The following is a 24,237-nucleotide window of genomic DNA, read 5'->3' on the forward strand; positions in this document are numbered from 1 at the left end:
AACTTGGGTCTCCGTACCAGCTGGCTGTGGACATCCGCCAGATCCTGTAGCATTTCCGCTAGCTTCCGCTCATCCAGTTCTAGGCCCTTTAAGGGTTAATGTTTGTAAATGGGTGTAAATCCTCATTTGTTGGGGGTTTGCAGAAAGGATGGGGCTTGACTCATGCTGGCACGTGAGAGCTGTCCCGTTCCAGTTCCGGTGCATGGCATAGATGGGGTCGTGCCATGCAGACATTTGCTCCTGCTAGAGTATGAGACGTGGCCACATCACACCCAGCCTCCCCTGCATCAAGGACTAATGAGCTGCCAGATCCCTCTGTTGAAGCAGTGGAAGCTCCATGGCTGGAGACGTTTTAACGCTGAGCTGTGCAGAGCTCTTGAAACGGATGCAGGGAACGCTCCTGCGCTGGCCAGGGGGGTGGCCCAGATGAGGCCTGGTAGGGCTGCGAGTTCCATGCCTCCTGATCAGCTGGTTGGCTGGCACGGAAAGATGCTCTAGCGCTGTTGGAGGCTGACTTCAGAGCAGCCCCTCCAGTTGAGGCATTGCCTGGGCTCTGAGCCCTGCGGGGGGGCACGGCTCAGGATGGCTCGACGGGCCGGAATCTGGTATTGATATCTGCAGGTTCGGGCTCCTTCCTGCTTGCCCATAATCGTGTTTGATCAGTGTGCGTCGAGGCTGCTGCAGCTTGGGGGGGCGGGGAAGGGTTGCAAATGGGCTGATGAAACCGCCGCTTAATATAAAAAATCCTGCACGGAGGATTAAAAGCAGTTTCCAGGGCAGCATTTGTTCTAGAGCAATTAGCCGCCTCGGGCCTTCTTCACGCTGCTGCAGCAGCTGCCTCCCCTGTGTCTTTCCAGTCGCTTTCCTCTCTTCCCTCCATCCCACGCGCCTTGGCAGGCCATGCGGCACAGCGGGAACTCCCAGAGTCTGCCAGACATCAGGAGTGACACACTAATCCCTCCAGCATGGCCGGGGGGAAGGAGCTGGCCCCTTGACGCACTGAGGTCCTGGTGAGATTAGGGAGGCAGCAGATGAGAAGCGTCCCTCCCTGGAGTTGAGGCTTTAGCAAGTCAGGCTGCTGGCTTGCAAGCGGACAGAAGGGGTGTGGTGCATGGGGGGAGGGGAATTGCATTGCAGTGCTGCCAGATTCCTTCAGCCAGAATTGGAAACTGAAGCGTCTTAGCCGTGGGGTCATTTTGCCTGTGGCCGGCAGGTCCCTCGTTCTGCAGGGTGGCTCTCTGGCCAATGGCGTTGCAGGGAGCCCGCACTGCCCACAGACCGAGCAGGGCAGCCCAGGGTCAGAGCCGGAGGTGAGCTGCCCGGCACTGAAGGGGTCATGCCCAGGTTGAATGTTTTTTCCCAGACCCCTTGTTTTGTCCATACGTCCTCACCCTGTTACTGGGGTGCTGCTGCCTGATGCAGGGTCCCCGACCTGATCTCTCTGTTTTTTGTGTTCTGGTCTCTTTGCACAAGGGCCTGCCCTGAGTGACTCTCCATGTGAGAACCCGTTGTCCCCACACGAGACCTCGACGCTGCCCTGCACCCCAGAGAAGCTTCCTCCTGCCTGCCCTCTTTGTCAGTGCTTGTGTTTAATACATAAGTTCTCCCTGGGCTCTGTTCTTGGCTCTGCCGTGGCCATGCTGTGTAGCCGTGGCCAAGTTACTCTCTGCCTCAGTTTCTCCATCTTGTAAAATGAGGACGGTACTCCCCTGATGCCCCTGAAGGCTGTAAAGCTCCTTCCATTACTGTTTGTAAGTACTTGGGCAGAAGAGGCTAGAATGGGTCACAGGTGGTTGTTTGTGAGTTTCACCCAAGTCTTGAAAACCCCCAGATGATAAGCCTTATGCAAATGACATTAAGGCACTGGTGATCTGAAATCGCTGTAGTATCCTTCATCCTAAAGGAACCCAAACCACATTTCTCTGGGGATCTCTTCTCCCACCCCTGACTGCAGATGCCTCTCATCAGCTGTTTTAACATCTCACAGTAATGCTACACAACAGCTTAGGAGAGGAAGTGACGAAGATCCAGCCTCCAGGTAAACTGGCAAAGGAGAATGTCATTATCTAGGTTGGTGAGAACACCAGTGTTAATATCCTTTCCTTACGGGGGGGAAAAGCAGCATTTGATCTTCAGTGACCAGCTGTACTCAGGACCTCGGTTTTTCAGCTAATCTGAAAAAAGGTGCCCCTGAGGGTAGGATCCCTTGGTGCCAGACTGGAGCATTGGGTTCAGCCCTGACTCAGAGAACGCCACGTAGTGGATCACCCCGACCAGTTCTTGTAATACCAGAGAGATTTCCCGTCACAGCCCAGCCGGCCTAAGCATGCCTAGTGATGAGATCAGCAGAGTTACAACCCGCCTCTGGTTGCAAACCTTCATGCTGTCCCTGGATTGCCAAGGGATAAAACTGCCAGAAAATTAAATGAGATCCTGAGACTGCAGATTATAGTGAAGAAAAATCCATTCCCTTCCTCCCGCACCCCCCAGCTGTTTGATTTCCTTATTGCAGATGACAATGTCCTGCTGATAATTGACCTGCTACCCTGTACCTCTCTGTAACTTCGTTCCAGCCTGAGCTATGAAATCTGTTTCACACAAACTCACTCCGCCATGCACACACGCTGCCCACAGCGAGAGAAACAAGAGCGTCTTGCTGTGCTTGGTTGCTGTCTGGGTACTTAAAGCCAGCGCTGCATAGCCTGACTCAGAGGAGAAAAGCACAGCCGGTTACCAGAGAAATACCAAATGGGAGCTCACCATGAGTGAAGGCTGCTTGTGAGTAACTCGGAGGCCAGCTGAATTCATGCCCAGCTGGCAGGTCTCTCGGGGATCCAGCCAGTGAATTCCACTCGTTCCCTCCATCAGAGTCTGTTAATTCACCTCGTGAAGCATCCCGCGCTCTGGCAGAGCTGAGGGCGAGGGGCAGCCTCCTCTGGATGTGGCAGGTATAGGCAGAATGGGGGGGGGCATGGGAGGGCGTTACCCCCTCAAGCCTCAGGCAGGCATCCTGAGTGTGCACTGTAAGGGGTTCTCCCAGAGGCAGGGAGTCAGAATTTTGTTTATAAACAGAGTCATTAACAGGTGATTAAGGTAAGAAAGCGCTGATAGGAGGTTCCCTAAAGTTAAATGGTCTGTTCCGAGCTTGGTGAACTGCGAAAAGTGAGTAGCCTAAATGACAGAAATTGTAGATTTTTTTCTATAGTTGTTTCAATCGTTGAAGAGGTGGTAAGGAAGTTACTAATACCTTTCTTTGAGAAGAGAACTGGTTTTTTAGACAAAGGAAATGCAGTAGATTGAATCTACCTGGATGTCAGTAAGGCATTTGGTACAGTTCCACATGGGAAATTATTAGCTGAATTTGCGAAGATGGGGATGAATATTTGAGAACTGAAAGATGGATAAGGAACTGGTTGAAGGGGAGACGACAACAGGTCAGACTGAAAGGTGAACTGTCAGGCTGGAGGGAAGTTACTAGTGGAGTTCCTCAGGGATTGGTCTTGGGACTAACCTCCTTTAACATTTTTATTACTGACCTTGGCACAAAAAGTGGGAGTGTACTCATAACATTTGCAGATGACACAAAATTGGGAGGTATTACCAATACACAGGAAGACCAGAAGACTATACAAGATGTGGATGACCTCGTACACTGGAGTAATAGAAATGGGAAAGATATATAATAGTACTAAGTGCAAGGTCATGCATTTAGGGACTAACAGCAAGCGTTTTTACTATAAGCTGGGGATTTATCAGTTGTAAGTGACAGAGGAGGAGAAAGAATTGGGGGTATTGGTTGGTCATAAGACGACTGTGAGCCACCGATGTAATGCAGCTATGAAAAAGGCTAATGCAGTCCTAGGATGTATCAGGTGAGGTATTTCCAATAGAGACAGGGAAGTATTAGTACCGTTATACAAGGCACTGGTGAGACTGCGTCTGGAGTATTATATGCAATTCTGGTCTCCCATGTTTAAGAAAGATCAATTAAAACTGGAACTGGTGCAGAAAAGGGTTACTAGGATGATCTGGGGAATGGAAAATCTACCTTCTGAGAAGAGACTCAGAGCTTGGCTTGTTTACTCTAACCAATAGAAGGCCCTGGGGAGATCTGATTACTCTGTATAAATACATCGGAGGGATAAATACTAGGGAGGGAGAGGAGTTATTTAAGTTAAGCATCAGTGTGGACCCCAGAACAAATACATATAAACTGGCCATCAACAAGTTTAGGCTTGAAATTAGGTGAAGGTTTCTAACCATTAGAGGAGTGAAGTTCTGGAGCATCCTCCCAAGGATAACTGGCTTCAAGACTGAGCTTGATAAGTTTATGGAGGGGATGGTGTGACAGGATTGCCTACAATGGCATCTGATGCATCTGAAGAAGTGGGTATTCACCCACGAAAGCTCATGCTCCAAAACGTCTGTTAGTCTATAAGGTGCCACAGGATTCTTTGCTGCTTTTACAGATCCAGACTAACACGGCTACCCTCTGATACTTGATACAATGGCATGTGGCCCATCGGCAACTGCCTGTAGCAAAATCCCCAACAGCTGGAGACAGGGCACTAGATGGGGAGGGCTCTGAGTTACTACAGAGAATTCTTTCCCAGGTGTCTGCCTGGTGGATCTTACCCACATGTTCAGGTCTATCTGATCATGATATTTGGGGTCAGGAAAGAATTCTTTCCTGGGTCAGATTGGCAGTGACCATGTGGGTTTTTCACCTTCTGCACCATGGAGCAGAATAGACATTACAATTTTAAACCTAACCAGTGTCCCTTACGTGACTCGCCACAAGATGTCCAAATGTGTTAGTATTAGAGCTGAATGGGTCTAAAGTTTGTTTATTTTGTTCTTGACATAGGAATTAGATAGAATGCTCCCGCTGGATATTTCTAAATTATTATCTACAAAAACACTAGTTTTCAGTTGCCTAAATAGCCCCTGGAACCATGGTTAAAATTGCCCCCCCCCAGTCTGAAACGGCGCCCCTGTGGGCAGGCACGGGATTTGTCCACCCCCGCCCATGCGTGGCCACACTCTCAAATATAGAAGTCAAACGACGCCTGTGGTGGCAGGGAGGTGGAAGGAGGAAGGAAGAAGTGTCTGAGAGGCTGTTTTTGCCAGCAGTGTGGTGTTGAGGGGGATTTGGCCACAAGTATCGCCTCAGGGGCATTGGGGACACTGCAGACTTCGTCCACTCACTCGGGGCCCCCTAGTACTCTCCATGTGTCTGCCCTCGCAGCCCCCCAGTGCTGTCCTTACAGCCTCCCCTCCAGTGTCCCCCATACTTCTGCCCTGACGCTCTCACAACCCCCCACCCGATACCCTTCTGTGGGGCTTGCCCGGGAGTGCACTTCCCTGGCAGTCATGCACTGTGAGCGGGACCCGTATCTCTGTCCCTGTGTCACAGAGACAGAAAGCACTGGCTTGCTCAGGGGGTGACAGAACTGATGGTGGAACCCAGGCGTCCTGCCCTTCAGCCCAATACGCCCACCCCAGAACCCTCTTTCCTTCTTCCAAATTCCTTCTAAACCAGATCCAGACACTCACGTCTCCTGAGCCAGCAGCTACACAATGGGGGAGGCCGCCCCCTCTCCTCCCCAGCCTGTCCTGCCCCAGCTCTTTGAGGTTGGTCTGTAGGACCAGCCCATTGACTTCTGCAGGGCAGCCAGCAGCAGCGCTGCTTTGTCCTATAAAGAAAATGTGCTGTTTTTCACAAGTGGAAACCCCATCTGCTCAAGCTATCGGACACGTTTCTCCCAGGCCGCCCTGCCAGGTCAGCCAACGAGCTGCTCCATACCCCTCACCCCCCCCCCCCCCACTGATTGGTGTAAAATCCACAAGCAAGTCAGGTACTTGGGCGCCATAAGAGCTGGGTGATGGGCAGCGGAGAGAGATATTGGGGGCTGGGTTAGAAGGGGACTGGGGCCGGGGAGAAGGAGACTTGGGTCATGGTTCTGGGAGGGAGGATGGAAGCACACAGAAAGTGGGGGACCGGAAGCACTAGGGAATGGAGAATGGTGCTGGAGGGGAGGCCAGGAGTAGTGGGATAGGGTGAGCAGGCCGGAGGGTCCCAGTTGATCATCCCAGCTGAGAAGGGTGCACAGAAGTGCAAGGTAGGACCACCAGGGAGGGAGCCCAGAGCAGCTGGGCTGCAGGCAGGTGGTGTTCCTAGCTCCCAGTGACGAAACATCTTTCCCCCCACCTGCAGCCCACCCTGCCATGCCGGTGCTGGGGTCCACCAGTGCCCATCCCCCCTGAGCTGCAGCACCCCCGGCTTAGCCTCCAGTGCTAGGTCTCCGCTGAATGCTGCCGTGAAGAATTCTCATTGCTCCCAGCTGGGGCCTCTTCCGAGAAGAGCCTGCCCGTCAGGCCAGACTGTGCAGTGGTTTTGTAATGCAGACAGATGTGGACGAGGGATTGGACTGGGGCTGCCAAGCCCCTGCTCAGCAATAATTTGACCCAGGTCTCCATGGGTGAGAGAGGCTGGTGTATTAACCTGCTGTGTCCCAGAGCCCTTTGAGAGCCAGTGTCGGAGGAGTGCAGCTTGCAATTCCCCTGGCATGTCCCCAGGGCTAGGGGGAAGGTTCTGAGGGTGACCCATGTGCTGCTCCAAAGGGTGCCGTTCTCCCTTCCTTCAGCTTTCGTTTAAATGCTGTTTCTTTTGATGTTGGGAAGGGGCAGGGAACTGCCCCCATCTCCCCCTTCTGTCTTGCTGATTTCCATGCAGGCGGATCTGGAAGGTGGTAATAGTTTGTAACCCACAACTATAGGCCAGCCTGGGGTTAGAACCCACCGAGAAGATGTGAGTTCAACTCCTGGTGTCAGAGCCAGAGTCTCCCGTTGCTTACACCAGGATAAAGCAGCGGTACTCCATGACCGTTAATGGAGATATATTGGTATCAAATCGGGGTAAGGTGACAACAAGGCTCAGTCTCACGCTCTCCACGCTGAAAGTGAGAGGCGGGTGCAGGAGCCCACAGCAAGCAGTGTTCCCTGGTGGGGATTGGGAGCCAGGATTCCTGGGTTCTGTTTGTACTCCTGCCTCCCCTGGGCTTCAGTTACCCCACTGGTAAGCTGAGGCTGACGATCCCAACCCACCTTTGCCGGGAGGCCCTCGGCTGAAAGGCTCCAGCGTCACTGCAGCTCTGCTCCTTACAAACAAAATCAACTGAGCTGGAGTGAAACGATAACACCGGTGGTGGTGGCTCAGAAGCCATGCACGAGGAGGCACCAGGCCCCCTCTCTGTGTGACTCCAGTGCTCCCAGCTGCTCTTCCTTCTTTCTGTCTCGTCTCTCGATTGTGGGCTCTCCCGGGGCAGGGATCACACTCTTCTCGTTTGCCAGCCAGGGACCCCCAGCGCGCTCTAGGGTCCTTGAGAAATAATCGCCATGTTTCTTGGCGATCAGAGCTTCATTCTGTAGCATGAGCCTCTGCCTTCTGAGACTTTCCCTCACCTCCCGGTCCTTCTTTGCATGTTGTCTCTTCAGTCTGTGACTGTCTGTGGCAGGAGCTCCTCTGCTATAGGTGCCAACTCCATGGGTGCTCCAGGGCTCAAGCACCCGCCAACCACAGCTTTTCGGCAGGGACGCTGATCAGCTGGCTGGCAGGAGGCGCTCAGGGCAGGCAGCAAGCGGTGGGTGTGTGGGGGGCAGAGCAGGGGTGGGAAGAGGTGGAGATAGGGTGGGGCCTCGGAAGGGGCGGAGCCTTGGGGAAGGGTTGGAGTGGGGTTAAGGCCTTTGGGGGGAGCACCCACCTGGAAAAATAAAATTTGGTACCTGTGCCCTCTGCATAACTCGGGGAAAGGCACCTGTCATGCCACTGTGCAACTAGAATCCTCTGCATATTTGGCTGGATAATTATCTGGTTGCTGTGGGGGACTTTCTGCCCCAGGTTTTGCCTCTGCATCAGGCTGTGGCTGGAAGTCCACCAAGAAAAGAGAGGTGGAGTTTGCATAAGGCCGTTGCCCTGTCGCATGCTGCATTACAGCAGGAGCATGCTCAGAACGGGCAGTCCTTGATGCAAAGGTTTCCAGGCACTTTCAGGCAAGTGTTCTGAGTAAAGCAATCTCAGAATCATAGAATATCAGGGTTGGAAGGGACCTCAGGAGGTTCTAGTCCAACCCCCTGCTCAAAGCAGGACCAATTCCCAACGAAATCATCCCAGCCCAGCCAATGGGAACCAGGAACTTGGGAGTTGACATCCTGGACCAGACGCTAATGCCCTCGGTGAGCCTTGGGAAGGGCCCTCCCTCCTGGTCGTTATCTCAGTTTCCCCATCTGCAAAATATAGATGATAATTCTTACCTATCTTGCAGGGGGGTTGTGGAGCTAGGTACTGATAAGGGAACATGCCCTCCAGCCTGTTGACATCCCTCCTTGGCATATTGGATGTAGCCGCGCTTCTGGTTGTGAGGATGCATTAGCTGGGTTTGCCTCTCACTTTCGTAATGCGTAAAGCTAGTGTGCGACTCTGGGTCCTGCCCGGCGCCCGGCTTTTTGCTGCCACCTACGGGAGCTGTCGCGGTCGGGCTGGCGGCGCTGAAGTTGGTGGGAGGTGGGTTGTAGCGGTGTGCGTAGCTAGCGAAGGTGGAGACAATGGGCTTTTGCGCCCTGGAGTGGAGTGCTGGGACTTGGGGTGGCTATAGGGAGTGGGGTGCGGGCCCCATGGCGTTGATGAACAGCTTAGCCTGACATGACCACACATGATTTGTTAGCTTCCCCAGGGTGCGGGAAAGTGGCAGTGTGACCCAGGCCTGAGCAAGGCCAATTTCTCCAGCCGAGTCCCTCCTTCATTCTCCCCAACCCTGGCCTCAGACTGGGCAAGGAAAACCCTCCTGGCTTTTTCTTTTGTTCAGAGTGTTTCCTTTCACTCTTCCTCCCTTTCTCTGCAGCGATCAAGCCTCCTTCCTCCCACCCCATGCAGCCGTGGCTGCCGGTGCCTTTGCCAAGCGTTTTTGGAGCTCTCTACACAGTCTCTCCTGCCGTCTGCTCTGGCGGAGAATAGACCCTGTTGTGTCCCCAACTCAAGAGAGGCTCCAGCATCAGCAAACCAGGGCTATTAAAGCGGACTGCGGTGGGACTTGGCTTTCCCGCATAAGGAGGGGATTGTATTCCCCTCCCTGAACCTCCACTTGGGGGTGGGATGTTGGCAACACAGATTTTTCTGTTACTTTGAAGCTGCTTCAATGTTTTTGCTGCAATCTTGTTAGATCTCACCAGATAAACAGGGTCAAGCCGGGTTAGCCTGTGGATGGGAGACCTCCCAAGAAAAACCCAGGAAGTGATGGTGGTGAGTCAGGTCATGGCGCTCTTCCCTATGAAGCCATGCTGAGCCCAGTGCCCCAGAAGTTGCAGGGGGCCCTTTGCTGCTAGGTTTTGGATGAGACACAACACTAAGTAACTCTATTTAGTTTGCATAGGGATTGCCAGACTGGATGAAACCCAGTGTCTATCGTAGGCCAGTCTCCTGCCTCTAAGTGTGGCCAGCATCAGCTGCTTTCAGAGGAGGATGCAAGGAACCCCCTAGTGGACTCTCATTCAATAACGCGTCTGTGGCAGAAGCTCTTTCTGGCCATCAGTGGTTTCTTGTGGCCTGAAGCAAGAGGGTTTATATCCCCAGCAGATTGTTTTATCCTAGCTAGTGGAACTGCAGAGGTGGTTCTTATTCATGTGCATGTCTGATCCCTTTTCGGAATCCTGCCAGGCTCCTGGCCTCAGTAACATCTTGTAGCAGCGAGTTCCACTGGACAATTATGCATTGTGGGTAAAGGGAAAGCACATCTGCTCAGATGGTACTAAAGTCTGCAAGATGTCTTACCATCATTGTCTTCTCTTTCCCCAGGGCTGGAAATGGCACAGCCCCTCCTGCTATTGGCTAGGAGAAGACCGTGTGACCTACAGCGATGCACGGAAGATGTGTATTGACTTCGGGGCCACCCTCGTCACCATCACCAACAGGTGGGTGCGCTCTGGCGATTAGCTCTGCTGCCATGAGCGTTCGGCTTCCATTCCCTCCGGGACACGCCCATAACCCTAGCTGAGGTCTCTGGAGTCCCATCCCGTACCCCCCGGCTTGGTGCTGAATATTTCATTAGCAGAGAAGGCCTGTGTTCTGAAGAAGGGATGGGGAGGGAGTACCCTGGTTTCTATTTCTAGCTCTGCCATTGAGTGGCTGGCTGTGCAGGCTTGAAGCAAGTCACATCCCATTTTCCCCCATCTATGTAATGGGATAACGGTATTTACCACAGGATACTCCTGGGGAAATTCTGTGCTACTGTGTATGTGCATAATTAATGAGCCCTGCAGATTTCTAATTTTTTTGCGCACAAAAAAAGGTTCTGCAGAAATGTTGCTGCAGTTCTGCCTTTTGTCACGAGAGGGCGCTGTGGTGATAGAACAAAGCTGCAGCTCCGGGCCAGCGAGGGAAGAGAGAGAGCTGCCTTCTTCTCAGAGTTTATCGAGACAGGGGCTATGAGGAGACAGACAGCATGGGGTGCTGTGGGGTGGTCAGACAGGGGCAAGGGCTGAATGGGAATGGAACCAGTGCCATAGGTGAGAGGGAGGTACAGAGACACATGGGGACAGGGGAGTGGCTGAGTCGGGGCACAGAGACACATGGGGGCAGGGGGAGGGGAGACAAGGGAGTGGCTGAGTGGGGGCACAGGGGCAGTTGAGACTGACTGAATGGGAGAGGCTAGGGGTCAGCGAGGGTCTGCATGGGGGAAGCTCCCTAACAATCTCTTCCCACCCCCCCCAAAAAACCTGTTCCATACCTTTCCCACCCATACCCAACAACCCTCCAAGTTCACACCCAGGTTCCTTCCCAACAATTTACTTCCTTCTCCCTCAGCTTCTCGGTTACCCCTGACTCCCCAAAGCCTTTGCACTGCTTCTCAAGGGGGGGGGAAATACATTTCTGTATTGTAATTTAAATGAATTGTTACTCAGAGTTCTGTATTAATAGGCCTAGTAAGGAATCTATTTGTCAAAAAAACATTTCCTGAATTGTTTTTTGTTGTCTGTATTGTTAGACATACTTGCTGAGAGGTATTTTGAAATAAATGACCAAAAAGAATTGAAACTGGTGTGATTATATTGTGTTATTTTGACAAATAAAATATGCAGAATTTTAAAATATTGTGCGCAGAATTTTTAATGTTTTGGTGCAGAATTCCCCCAGGAGTAACAAGCGGCCGAGTTAATTAGCAGGAGACACAGCAGGAAGCGTCTGAGACTACTGCTTGTGTGACAGCTTCTGGGGATTGAACTGGGGTTCCCAAATGCTAAAAGTCTGAGTCTCTACTGCTTGAGTCAAAGCGCCAGGTCCTAGGGCTGAGGGCGGGAATAGGCCTGTGTCTCAGGGCCGGAGCCACAGAGGAGGAAGATTAACCGCAGAGCATCTCACTGCTCTCCCGTGTCAGGTTTGAGCAGGCGTACGTCAGCAGCCTCATCTATGGCTGGGACAGGGAGTATTTCTGGACGGCGCTGCAGGACATCAACGAGACGGGCGCTTTCCGTTGGCTGAGCGGCGACGAGGTCATGTACACCCACTGGAACCGCGACCAGCCCGGTAATGGCACAGAAGCCAGCTGTGCGGGTGGGGTTGGGTGTTTGTTCCCTCCCCCAATTTCCCATCATTCTCCTCCCCCGCAAGACACATGGCAGCCTGTGTTCCCTGAGCATTGCCGAGGCAAGGAGCGCAGGGCCAGACGCCGATGGCCAGAGGAGCAGTGGCCAGCTAATGGCGGCAGCTCTTTCTACCTCCGTATCTTCCTGGATGTGAAGGGAGTAGACCCCAAGCAGGGAGGGGAGCCATCTGGAGCAGCGCACGGTGGGGATAACAAAGAGCCGTGAGAGGGAACTGGACAAAGGAAAACGCCACCACAGTCCAATCTCTTGGGCTGTGGGGCCAGCTCCCATGGCAGTCCCAGTATGGGAACCAGTCAGCAGGAGACACTGGGGCGCATCCTGTAGGGGATGCTCCTGCCTGCCCCTGGCAGCTCTGGTCCATTTCAACTTCCTGTGGGCCTAGTGGCCCTGAAGGGGAGGGGATCGGTCCCACTCATTCCCCACCCATTCTACCCTCTGAAGGGTGGCACCGCTAGCTATGCCTCCCCTGCTTCTGGATGCCCCAGGGCAGCAGTGGGGTCTGTACTCATGCAGTGTACTTGGTGCCCACCCGGTGGCAGCGGGAGGGGCCAGCGAAGATATCCCTAGGCGGGGGCCTGTTACATCAGGGGCAGGTGGCTGGGTTCCACACTCTGCTATCTAGGCTCAAACCTTGTCCCCCTCTCTGCCCCCTTTCCACGAGTGTTCCAGGTTACAACAAAGGCGGCTGCGTCGCCCTGGCCACGGGGAGCTCCATAGGGCTATGGGAGGTGAAGAACTGCAGCACGTTCAAGGCCAAATACATCTGCAGGCAGAACCTGGGCACCCCGGTGAACCCCGAGTTACCAGCCCCATACCCGACACCCAGCCTCACTGGCTCATGCCCCCAGGGATGGAGCTCGGACCCTAAGCTCCGACATTGCTACAAGGTAAGAAGCAGGGCCAGCTTTAGGCCGATTCCCCAGAATCGGGCCCTGCGCCTAAGAGGGCCCCGCACCTAGCCAAAGCGGCAAGTCCCACGGCCCCGCTCCCCCGGCCGGAGCGCGGGCAGACAGCTCTAAGCATGCGGCCCCGCTTCCCCGGCCAGAACGCTGCAAGCCCTGCGGCCCCCTCCCCCGCCCGGAGTGCGGCAATCCAAAGTGCTGCCGAAGACTTGGAGCGCCGCCCGGTGAGTACAAGCCCCACGAGTCGGGCCCTGCACTTGCTAAAGCCAGCCCTGGTAAGAAGCCAGAGTGTCCCAGGGAAGACAGCAGGGTTCTCTGGGTTTGTCTACACTGTATACTAAATCCAGGCCCTGGTTCAGGTTTGAATCCAAGCCCCACTTCCATCCACATGGAAATCAGTCTGACTCCAGTTAGTGAACACTCAGGATCTGGGTCCTAGCACACTGCTAGTGGGTGGGTTGGAGACCAAGCCCAGTCATTTTGCAGTGTAGATGCAGCTCAGGCTGCAGATCCAAGTCAGAAACTCTGTGTAGTGCGGTGTGGACGCGTTAGCATGGCTGTGAGACCTGGGTCCAGCAAGTGTAAGCCCCGGTTTGCAGTTCAGCGTGGACGCTCAAGCACAGGGCTGGAAACACTGAAAGTCCGGGTCCCACAGACCCAGGCTTAGCGTGTGGTGTACACACATGTTCTGTGTCCTTGGGGTGGCTACATCCCACCCCAAAGCTGCCAGCCTAGGATTGCCAACTTTCTAATTGCTGACAACCAGAACCCCCCCCTTCCCCGCATTCTGTCTGTCCCCCCCGAGTCCCCACCCCTTGTCTCCCTCTTCCCCCAAGGCCCTGCCCCTGCTTGCTCCAGTCTCCCCTCCCCCTTCTTTCTAGCTAGATCCTCTCCACGCTTCCCTTCCGTCATGCCTACGGTAACTGGACTTCTGGTGTCCGGTCAGTACCTCTGCCCAGACATTGCCAGGTCCTCTTTTCGACTGGACTGTTCAGTCAAAAACCGGACACCTGGCAACCCTGTGCCAACCATGACCACAGACACCACTGCAGGGAAACCGGGCGACCTGCAGAGCCCTCACCGGTGCCCTTGCGAGGCTGCTGAGACAGCAGTGGTTGTAAAGAGCGAGGGAAGGGAGTGAGTGTGCACCCAGGGAAGCCATACTGAGTCTGTCACACACACGCCCTCCCCAGGCAGGATGCCTTCAAGCCACAGCCCTGCCCTGGAGGCGGGGTGCGGAGGCCCAGCAGCCTGGCAGAAGCTCCTGGAGGTTTGCATGGGCGGGGCAGACAGTGTATCTCCTGCTGCTCAGCCCAGTTCCAAGGTGAGCATCCCTCCCCCCGTGCGCCCCTCCAGCCCTCCTGGCTGGCTAGAGGGCGGGACAGAGTTGTGCACCTGCTCTCCCCAAATGCCTTGAGGAGCCAGTGCTGCTAGAGGTGCTGGACTTCCCCAGTCCGTGGATATCTGGAGCCCAAGCACCGGCAGTGTAGCTGGCTCCTGGGCAGGGAGTGGTGGAGAAGGCTCCTTGGGCCTTGGCCTTAGTGTGTGAGGAGCTGCACAGCAGCTAGGGGCTGGAGGCAGGGGGTAATTAAATCACTCTGGGTCTGTCTCTGTGCTGCTGTCATTGTGGAGGATGGAAAGCAGGCTGCCTGTCCGAGCCAGTTTGTCATCCGCAGGACTGGATGCTGCAGGCTGGGAGGCAGAGGAGCTGGCCGAGAGGCTTTCCTAACTCTAGGTGTTTGGGATGGCAGCTCTGGAGAGCCTCCACCCCTCTCCCTTGCTCACTGCACTCTCGGCTGGAGCATTAAGCTTCTGTAACTTGCTAAATTCTGCTGCTCTTGGTCCGTGTTGCACAGGCCAGCCGGTGCTACAGGACAGGCCCTGTGCGTCACCAGGCTGTGAATGGCACCTGTGGGCATTTGAGGCTCTTTAAAGCACAGTGTGGAGCCCCCATCGGAGAGCTGGCCCCAACTGTCCATGGATCTTTCCCACCTTTGGGAAACTTAGCCATGGAGTGGGGAGTAGTGGCAGTGCCTGGTCTGCAAAAGGTGAGAATCCACCGTGACCAGACAGGCCTCGGCCACCCAGCCAGATGCACCGGGGGTCGGGCTGGAGCAGACTCAGCATCTCATCATGTGTAAAATGCCCCAGGTGAGGGGGTGGCAGCTTGGAAGCAGCAGAAGGGAATCGTGGGGCGCTCTGGGCAGGGAGCAGAGCAGTGAGTCTGCCCCTCTCGCCCATGCCAGGTGTTTAACTATGACAAGCTGCAGGACAAAAAGACCTGGATTCTGGCCCAGCTGTTCTGCCGTGACCTGGGGGCGCAGCTGCTCAGCCTGGGCAGCTACGAGGAGGAGCATTTTGTGGCCAACACCCTGAACAAGATCTTCGGGTGAGGAGTCGGTTGTAAAGGGGGCGTGGGCGTGTGCACGGATGTCGGTGCCTGTGCAAGTGCACATACACTCCTGCACCCATGTGAGGGTGACTGTGTGTACAAGAGTCTGCATGTATTTGTGTACATAGATGTGTATGTGTCTGTGTGCATGATTGGCCGTGTGTATACGTGCGACTTTGTAGGCAAAGCATGTACGCTGACCTGAGTGTGAGCAGGTACGTATTGTGTGTGTAAATGTGTGTACATAGTACAAGAGGCTGAAAAGACTGGAACTTTTGACTTTGGGGAGGCAACAAGGACCTGACACGTGTATGAAATACTGAATAGGCTCAAGTGCCCAGAGCCCATGGTGATGGACACCTCTGTACTAATATAAATTGGCAAGTAGATAGGTGAGAAACGTGTAGCTATTTACCCTTCCTTGTCGGAACAAGGAGCTGCTCCCTGAAATTATAGGGAGCAAGCCGTAAAATGAGGAAACACTTTTTATCCATAAGGGATGATTGGCATGTGGAACTCATTGGCACAATACCTCTTTGAGGCCAAGACCTTGGCAGGACTCCAGGCATTTACATTGATAATGAGAACACCCAGAGGTACAGAGTAAAGATTGAAACCAAGAAGTGTAAAGTTTTCTGTTACAGGGCATAAGCCAATGAGAAAGTGCATCTCTAAATAATTACCCAAGGAACCCTCCCCTGTGGCAGGGAGTGGGGAGCTCTGGGCCATAACTCAAAGCGACAGAATTACTAAACCCCCATGAGCAGGTTATTCCATAATTCTCTACTGGGGGTTCCTGTGCCTTCCGTTGAAGCATCTCGGACAGGTACTTGGACTAGCTGGGCCGTTGGTCCAATCCTGTGTGGCATTTTGTATGTCCTGTGTCTGTGTGTATCCATGCACGTGTGCATACATGTATGTTTTGCTGGTGCCTACGCAGGGTGTACGCTGTAGGCAAAGCATGCACACACCAGTGCCTGAAGTGGGTGTGCACGTGATTTTTTTTCACTGGTATTCCTGGGAATGGGGATAAAATCGTGTTTGCAGATGCATTGTGGGATGTACCACTTGCTCTTTGCCCTTCGCACTGCGGAGCATCCGGGGGCATTAGAACTGGCCCTGGGCATTCTTCCTAATGGCTCCCCCTCCAGCTCCATGCTAAAGGAAGGAGACAGGAAGTGTTTCCCCTTCCCACAGTTCACCAGCTCCGTGTGGTTTCTTCCAGTGAATCAGAACCGGAGATCCATGAGCAGCACTGGTTCTGGATCGGCTTGAACCGGCGGGATCCTGGAGCAGAGAGGAGCTGGAGGTGGAGCGACGGCCTCGGGGTGAGTGCAGATGCGCTTTGCACAGGAACAGGTGCCAGGTCAGCAATGCCATGAGCTGAGAGGCAAGCAGAGCGGCCACCTGCTCTGCGAGTGTGGCAAACCGGCATCCAAAGACCTCAAAGTGCTGGACACACTGACTGCAAACCATCAACGTAGATAGATAGAGAGGAGCCACTTCACCTGTTGCTGAAATGCAGCCTCCTCTAGGGTGGACAACAGCAGCTGTTCAGCAGTGCTGTGCAGTAGTTCAGGAGAGGAAGCAGCGTCTGCAGGGGTAATTTTAGGGAGGCAGAAGGTGACTGTTACCCATTTGGAATTTGGTCAGGGCACCACAGAACAGATCCGGAGCTGGTGCAAGCAGGTGTTACTCTGTTGACGTTAACGGAGGTTTGCCAATTTGCAGCCCCTGAGGATCTGATCCTCTGACTTGCATAATGAGCTATGAGCTTTTTACTAACCACAAGTGGCCAGCACCTCGTCTTTCCAACTCATAGACTTTAAGGTCAGAAGGGACCATTATGATCATCTAGTCTGACCTCCTGGACAATGCAGGCCACAGAATCTGACCCATCCACTTCTATAACAAACCCCTAACCTATGTCTGAGTTATTGAAGTCCTTAAATTGTGGACATCCCCTTGGGCACTGAAAGCTGTTTTATTGAGACAGGATAATACTGATAAGGCTGCGGAGTTGTCCCCTTGTCTCTTTGACAAAGTCCTTGGGACTCTTCCCTTCCTCCTGGCTAGATAGAGAGCCACCAGAGGCGGACTGGTGTAGTGTCTGAAAGGCATCATGGAGAGGCCACAGAGGCTCAACTTTCCTTTTACCAAATCCAGTGGTTTTCAACCTTTATCATTTGCAGACCTCTAAAAGATTTTGAACGGGGGCACGGACCCCTTTGGAAATCATTGACATAATCTGTGGAACCCCAGGGGTCTGCAGGCCCCAGGTTGAAAACCAGTGGCCTAATCCTTCATGTATGATCCTTCTACAGGACAGTGACTGCAGCATTGGGCTTTGAAAGAGAAAAAGACACAAGTCCCTGCTCCCACCTGATTCTGATTCCATCACAGGACAGCTACTGTGGCCACATATTAGAAAAATGGCTGGATCATTTTTTGACCCATATTAGAGATTGGGATCCCATTCCCCAGTGTTCTGCGTCGTGTGTCCAAAATGGATGGAAAGTACAACTGTCCTGGCCCGGAACTTTTCACAGCCACTTTTGCACAGATGCAAGGTGTAGGGCAGAGGAAATAAGGTTGAGATGGGGCAAACAGTTCTTATGCTGCTACTGGGATTAGCTGGGCACTCTGGGGGTACAGCAATGCACAGCTGGCTAGGTGCATTATGGGAGGGGTTTGCTCGCATCTGAAGCATCAGGCACTGGCTGTGCTCTGAGTCAGAATGCCATAGCGCTATCGACAGATCAACCCTCTGATCTGTTGCACCAGGAGACCAGATGATAAGGGCCATTTGTCCAGTTCCCGTGGGTGTGCAGGCTCTAACTCTGCCCATCTTTCCTGGCTCCCAGTTTTTCTACCACAACTTTGACCGCAGTAACCATGACGATGACGACATCCGTAACTGTGCAGTGCTGGACCTGGCTTCCTTGCAGTGGATGCCAATGCAGTGTGAGTCACAGCTGGACTGGATCTGCAAACTGCCCAAAGGTAACGGGGAGAGGGGCACAGGGCGGGGGCAGAGCAAGCCGGGAGAATGCAGTTTATAAACTCACGAGTGATGTGGAGAAAGTAGATAAGGAAAAGTTATTTACTGATTCCCATAATAGAGGAACTATGGGCCACCAAATGAAATTAATGGGCAGCAGGTTTAAAACAAATAAAAGGAAGTTCTTCTTCACACAGCGCACAGTCAACTTGTGGAACTCCTTGCCTGAGGAGGTTGTGAAGGCTGGGACTATAACAGCGTTTAAAAGAGAACTAGATAAATTCATTGAGGTTAACTCCATTAATGGCTATTAGCCAGGATGGGTAAGGAATGGTGTCCCTAGCCTCTGTTTGTCAGCGGGTAGGGATGGATGGCAGGAGAGAGATCACGTGATCATTGCCTGTTAGGTCCACTCCCTCTGGGGCACCTGGCATTGGCCACTGTCGGTAGACAGGATGCAGGGCTAGATGGACCATTGGTCTGACCCGGTATGGCCATTCTTATGTTCTTATGTTACGTTCATTCCGTCCGCTGATCTCGGAACACTTCACAGACATGGGCGAATTCAGCTTCCCAGCACCCCTGTGCGGTAGGAAAAGAGTCTGACGGGATCACTGACGGGGACTCTCAGGGACTGCTTGTTTGGAGTCTGTCACCAAGGCAGCTAGGGAGTTTTCCCTGCCTGAGATGAAGCCGCCTCTTTCTGGATGTAACCAAGGCTGTGTCAGCGCTGCGAAAATAAGGGTGTTCTTAACTTGGGTTAAAGTAGCAGTGAAGAAGGGGTAACGTAGCAGCTCAGCCTCAAGCTTAGACAGGAGTTAACCCAAGTTGCTGTGTCTTCACTGCTGTTTTAACCCGAGTTAGTTAACCCGAGTCTGTCTGTCTGTCTGTCTGTCTGTCTGTCTCTCTCTCTCTCTCTCTCTCTCACACACACACACACACACACACACACACACACACACACACACACACTCTTTTGCGTGCTTTTGCAGTGTAGACATGCCATGCCTTAAGCCTTCCTGGCCAGAACTGATGTCTTGCTGGGGAGCATGTATAGCTACGTTTGAGGAAGAAATGTTCTGCCTTCAGAATGCACTAGATTGAGGAGAGGGGGAAAAAACCCCAAGCAACCGTCCCAAAACACTGCCCTACCACACACAATGAGAGCAAAGATGAGCGAGAAGAAGGAGCACATGACAGGTGTCAGTCATATCGCTCACAGCACGACCAGGAGGCACTCAGAAACTCCGGGGATGGGATTGGGAAATAACCTGGGTAGAATGGAAGAGCACCAAACTGCAGATGTTTCTGAAAAATTCCTGGAGGGAGGAAATCTCCATCCACCAAGGCTCCCCTGAAAGCTCTACATACACAGATGCACACACTCTTCAAATTACACAGACTGACACCTCTCTCTCCTCCCCCCGCACTCCCCGCAGTACTATCAACACACTGACGGGCTTAAGGAGCGGAATCTAAATATTTTCAGCAAATGCACTTAAGTTTGTTTGCCAAGCGGTTCGGGTTATTTTTATGAGAAAGTAGTTTTGTTTAAATGGGAAAACCAATGACTTCATTCCTCTGATCTGTGCATGACCATGCACAGAGGCAGGCTTGCCGGCAGGCGAGGAGTAATTTTGTGGGAGCATTTTGTTAAAATGTTAACTGTCCATCGCTGTAACCGTTTTTAATCACAGTAAGCCCACATGACAGTTTGGGACAAGAAGTGAAGACAGATCCTTTGTCCATTTGTATGGCTGAAATTTTCAAATTGTAAAGGAGTTTTGGACCAAATCCCTGGATAGCCATTGAAATAAGGAGGAATTGGTTATGACTCAGTCGTTTATGGTTCCATTGAGTTTCTTGCTTAAAGCAGGGATTCAGTCTGCTGGTTTGTATGAAGAATATAGCATAGACTCCCAAAACTCGCAGCACACAACCAGTGAGGAGAGGTTGAGTTTTCTGAAATATACATCGCACCTCAAAAAAATAACCTGAAAGCATTCCAAAGCGTTCCAAAGTTAGGAATTTCCAGAGTTAAAGTTTCCTGTGCAACCTTAATTCAGCCCTGTTCTGTATATGCATTATGAAACAGTCTTTAACTACATGGTCACATGCTCCGTTTTCCACAGGGCCCCGCCGTATTCAGTGCACAGGATAGTGCTCACTGCATGAGCAGATCTTCAGTATTAATTTTTAACCTGATCATTCAGTGTGTGGCCTCAAGCTTTGTTTAACAGTAATAAACACTGTATCTCTTATCTAGCGTCTTTCACCTACTGAGCTCAGAGTGCTTTATAAAGGAGGTCAGTATTGTTATCCCCATTTTACATATGGGGAAACTGAGGCACAGGGTAGGGCAGTAACTTGCCCAAGGTCACCCAGCCAAAGCAGTGGCAGAGCCAGGAATTGAACCCAGTCTCCTGAGTCCCAGTCCCATCCACTAGGCTACGCTGCCTCCCATCATTTGTTGCACATTGTCCAAACATAGCTCTGAATACAGAGTTGTTAATTTCCGACAGGGCTTTTCTGTGACACACAGCAGCACCGTGTCTGAGTGATTCACAAATGTTACTGAATTTAGTCTCTCAACGTCCCGGGATGTAAGGTGGTTCCCGATGGGGTCCTGAGGGGCACAGAGATACTGAGGCCATTTGTAGCAGGCATGCATATTATTATAGTAGTTGGGGTGTGGTCAGTGTCATTAAAACTATTTCCATTGTAAACCCCCCACCCCTCTGTGTTCACATGCTTGTATCACTCTGAAATGTTCACCTCTGGGGCTGGCACGGTTCAGATTTGGCTTCGGCCTAAAGGTGATTTTTCTTTTTTGAGCCAAATCCCTTCCACTGTTGGAGTTACAGCAGGATGGAAAATAATCCATTTCTCCCATTGTTACTGGAAGAATCTAAGCCCTAGTTTTTTGAGACCTCTCCAGCAAAGGTAACTGAAGCTTGAAGTGTACCATGAGCTTAGTTGCCCTGAAGGGCTAATGTCTGAGCTTGCTAGGGAAGTTTGGGGCAAACGGAAGCTTACAGATAAATGAGATTTAAGCAATTACAAAACGTTTCTAAGCTTGATGATTATTATTTTTGTGATGTTTATAGAAGATGCATTTTGTGTGTGTGTGTGTGTGTGTGTGTGTGTGTGTAATGGATGCCTGGAGTGTGTGTGTCGGGGTGTGTGTGCATGTATAGATAGATTAGAAAACCTGTTCTCAATATATGCGTGCACAGGCACACAACTCCTCTGCCTTTAAGGCTGAATTGTTATTGCAGGTTCCTGGTGCTGTTGTAAATCACCAGAGTGGCGCTTGAGTGGTTTATTTATACACATCTGCAGAACCCCTAGAGAGCAGAAGGGACGGTCTTGCTTGATGCACTTTTATCTCTTCGATCTTCCCAATGCTTCGTGCCCCTTCAGACCGAATAGGCTTCTGAGGACGCTGCTGCTGGAGCAAAAACTGAAACCGTGGGTTGATTTGCAGGGAGCTGGCTGGCTGGGGGGACTGAGTCTGGCACTCGGAGTCTTTCATGTTTGGAGTCTGGCTTGCGCTCCAGGGCAGGTTGGCACTGCCCCCAAAGTCATTACCAGCAGCCTGAGAGCTCCTCAGTGGCCTGTCTTCAAAGTGTCCGGAGCCTCGGTCCAGTTGCTAAATTGATCAAATCTCCAATAGACACCAAGGGACAAACTTTCCAAAGAGCTCAGTTCGCTCTTAGGCACCCAGATAAGGGCTGGATTTTTTCCCCCAAGTCGTCAAACCCCAGCACCGCTCCCCAGCCCCCCATGGTGAGATTTAGGGCCAGATTTTTCATAAGGCCTCATCGCGCTGGGGGCCGTGCAATTGGGAAAAGCTGGTCACAGCTGAGTGTGCTGATTGCTTTTGAATTCTGGCCTGTGTGATTCTCGGTTAGGGTTGCAGGCCAGTAGGTGTGTGAAGCTGCTGCTGCTATTGTCCATGCAACGCTTGCCCTGTAGATTCACAGGGGGGCATCCCTCCCTAGGGACGTCTGTCCTGCACCTTTTCACCAGCTCCAAATTCATGAAATAAAAATTCCCCTTCTCCCTCCCATCACCGCAGACCCCCTGCAGGTGCCAACAGCTGCTGCACTGCTCTGATAGCCCTGTGATTAGAGGTCATTATCCATACACATCCCGCCCCCCTCAGGTCCTGGACAGCAGAGTGCGAGAATGTCAGCAGTCTCCAGTAGCAGGTGATCCATAATTCAGAAGCGGCACGAAAGCCAGAGGAAGCTGCTGCCAGCCAAAACCACTTGGCTTGGGAAGTTACTTTTATTTAATTGAAATCAGTCTGAGTGGATTCTTCAGACGTGGCGCAGGCCTGAACGTAAAGGGGGAAAGCATCTTCCTTGCAGAAATCTGAGCTGCTGAGGCCCACAGGCAGGAGCTGAGCTGAATTCAGGAGCATCGCTCATCCCTCCCTCATCCCCTTTCTCCTCTGTGTTTGAACAGGTGCTGACGTGAAGGAGCCAGAGATACCCACCCAAGGTGTGTTACTGAATCATCTGGAGGTTTCCGTGTGCATTGGAGTCTCTGCGCATCCCCTGCTGTCTGCCTCCCCTGATGACCATGCCTGCATCCCGAGGGCATGTGTTTGTTGGGGGGGGAGGAGCGAAGGATAGCTCAGAGGTTTGAGCATTGACCTGCTAAACCCAGGGTTGTGAGTTCAATCCTTGAGGGGGGCTCTTAGGGATCTGGGGCAAAAATCTGTCTGGGGATTGGTCCTGCTTTCAGCAGCGGGTTGGACTAGATGACCTCCTGAGGTCCCTTCCAACCCTGATGGTCTATGATTCTATGATCTCGTGGGATGTGCATGTGTCTGGGAAGAGTCTGCCTCTTGTGAGCATCTCCCCTGTTTGCATCCACCTTGCATGACTGACTGCCTGTCCAACGAAGTATCTGTCTCCCCTGTGTGGACGTGTCTGTCCTTCCATGGTGCCTCCCACCCAACAACGTTAATGATCAAAGCTTCATAAACCTCATTGGAGCTCGGTCAGTATCGCTGGCCCTGTTTTACAGAGGGGGAAACTGAGGCACACGGCAGTGGCATGACTTGCCCAGCATCACACAAGGACCCAGGAGTCCTGGCTCCCAAACCTGCATTCCAGCCACAAGATTAGTTGTTCTCCAAACTGTATGTGAAGTTTTGCAAATGCTGTTTAATGAAACAAGCAGGCTGTGGGTGAAATGGACGGATGTCTCAGCAAAGAGAGTTGGATGTCTGATGGACAAAATTCACCCATCGTATGAGGAGGCGCAACCCCAGAGGAGTCACTAGAGTTCTCCCAGGAGAGAATTTGTTCTGTTTGGCATCAGGGTCTCAGCAATGGCAGGGAAGAGGGGCTCAGGGCCATAACCCAAAGCGACAGTTACTAAACCAAACAGGCAGCTGTTCTTGAGGCCCGGGATGCAGTTGGCCCCAGGGGTTACTGGGCTGCAAAGCTAGAATGCTAGTTTGGAAAGAGGCTGAATATTTGGGTGTGTCTCTGGAGGGGCCATTGTGCAGTCCTGAGGTGCCCAGTGCCCAGAGCGAGGGCTGGTGCCGTCCTTCCCACACTGGCCAGGCTCCCCACTGGGGCACAGCTGTGCTGTTGTGTAACGAGGACAACACAGAGCCCATCCTTCTGTCTGCAGGCGAACTCCCGTGGTGTGCTGCTCCCCCACCCCATATACTGACCCGTCCCTAAGGGTTTGCTCAACCTTGGCTTGGATGTCGCTACTGTTCAGTAAGGGCCAGGAGCCGCGCAGTGCCAGAAGGGGGGATGGCGCTGGTGGATAAATGCCCTCAGCCACAAATATGCATTGATCCTGTTGGAGAGCAACCCAGGGCACCCTCAGGCTCGTTCTGGGCCCAGGAGCGTGGGAGCCGTGGCCTTAACCACCCACCTCATGAGTCCGCGCTGGAAGTGTAAGGGAGGAGCCAAAATGCGAGGCATTTGCCTTCCACCTAGCCCATGCATGACCTGATCCCCATGCAGCATGGCTTGCTTAGAGCTCTCTGCCCCAGAACCCCGGCGGTGTGGTCGGGGTAGAAGAGCCGTGCAGAATCAGCGGAGCAGGGAGGCAAGGTGGGAGGGCTGGGATAGCAGGGCAGGACTAAAGTGCATTGGCAGAACTGTGCTGTTGGGGGCCCCGAGTCTAGAGCAGCAGAGAGCGCTTCAGGTCAGGAGTAAGGGCAATTGGCAGAACTGAAAAGGCAGTGGTGAAGACAAGACTGCCATGACACGGGGTGTGTAGCTCCGGCTTGAGGGCCAACAGCAGAG

The 24,237-nt window shown here is 52.7% G+C and overlaps 1 protein-coding gene across 4 annotated transcripts in view; it reads left to right on the plus strand.

Annotated features, from left to right (window-relative positions):
- Window positions 1–24,237, plus strand: part of MRC2 (mannose receptor C type 2) — a 126,622-nt gene that overhangs the window by 75,413 nt on the left and 26,972 nt on the right. For all 4 annotated transcript variants that reach the window (XR_007771469.1, XM_050934892.1, XM_050934891.1 and 1 more), the window contains exons 10-16: window positions 9,851–9,966; window positions 11,430–11,578; window positions 12,328–12,545; window positions 14,807–14,949; window positions 16,178–16,280; window positions 17,817–17,955; window positions 22,427–22,462. Coding sequence is in view for 3 of the 4 variants with exons in the window: in XM_050934892.1 (XP_050790849.1) it covers window positions 9,851–9,966; window positions 11,430–11,578; window positions 12,328–12,545; window positions 14,807–14,949; window positions 16,178–16,280; window positions 17,817–17,955; window positions 22,427–22,462 (904 nt within the window). In the remaining variant the exon portion in view is untranslated. The remainder of the gene's footprint in view (window positions 1–9,850; window positions 9,967–11,429; window positions 11,579–12,327; window positions 12,546–14,806; window positions 14,950–16,177; window positions 16,281–17,816; window positions 17,956–22,426; window positions 22,463–24,237) is intronic.

Source organism: Gopherus flavomarginatus, chromosome 25, assembly GCF_025201925.1.
Source record: "Gopherus flavomarginatus isolate rGopFla2 chromosome 25, rGopFla2.mat.asm, whole genome shotgun sequence".
Classification (NCBI taxonomy): domain Eukaryota; kingdom Metazoa; phylum Chordata; order Testudines; family Testudinidae; genus Gopherus; species Gopherus flavomarginatus.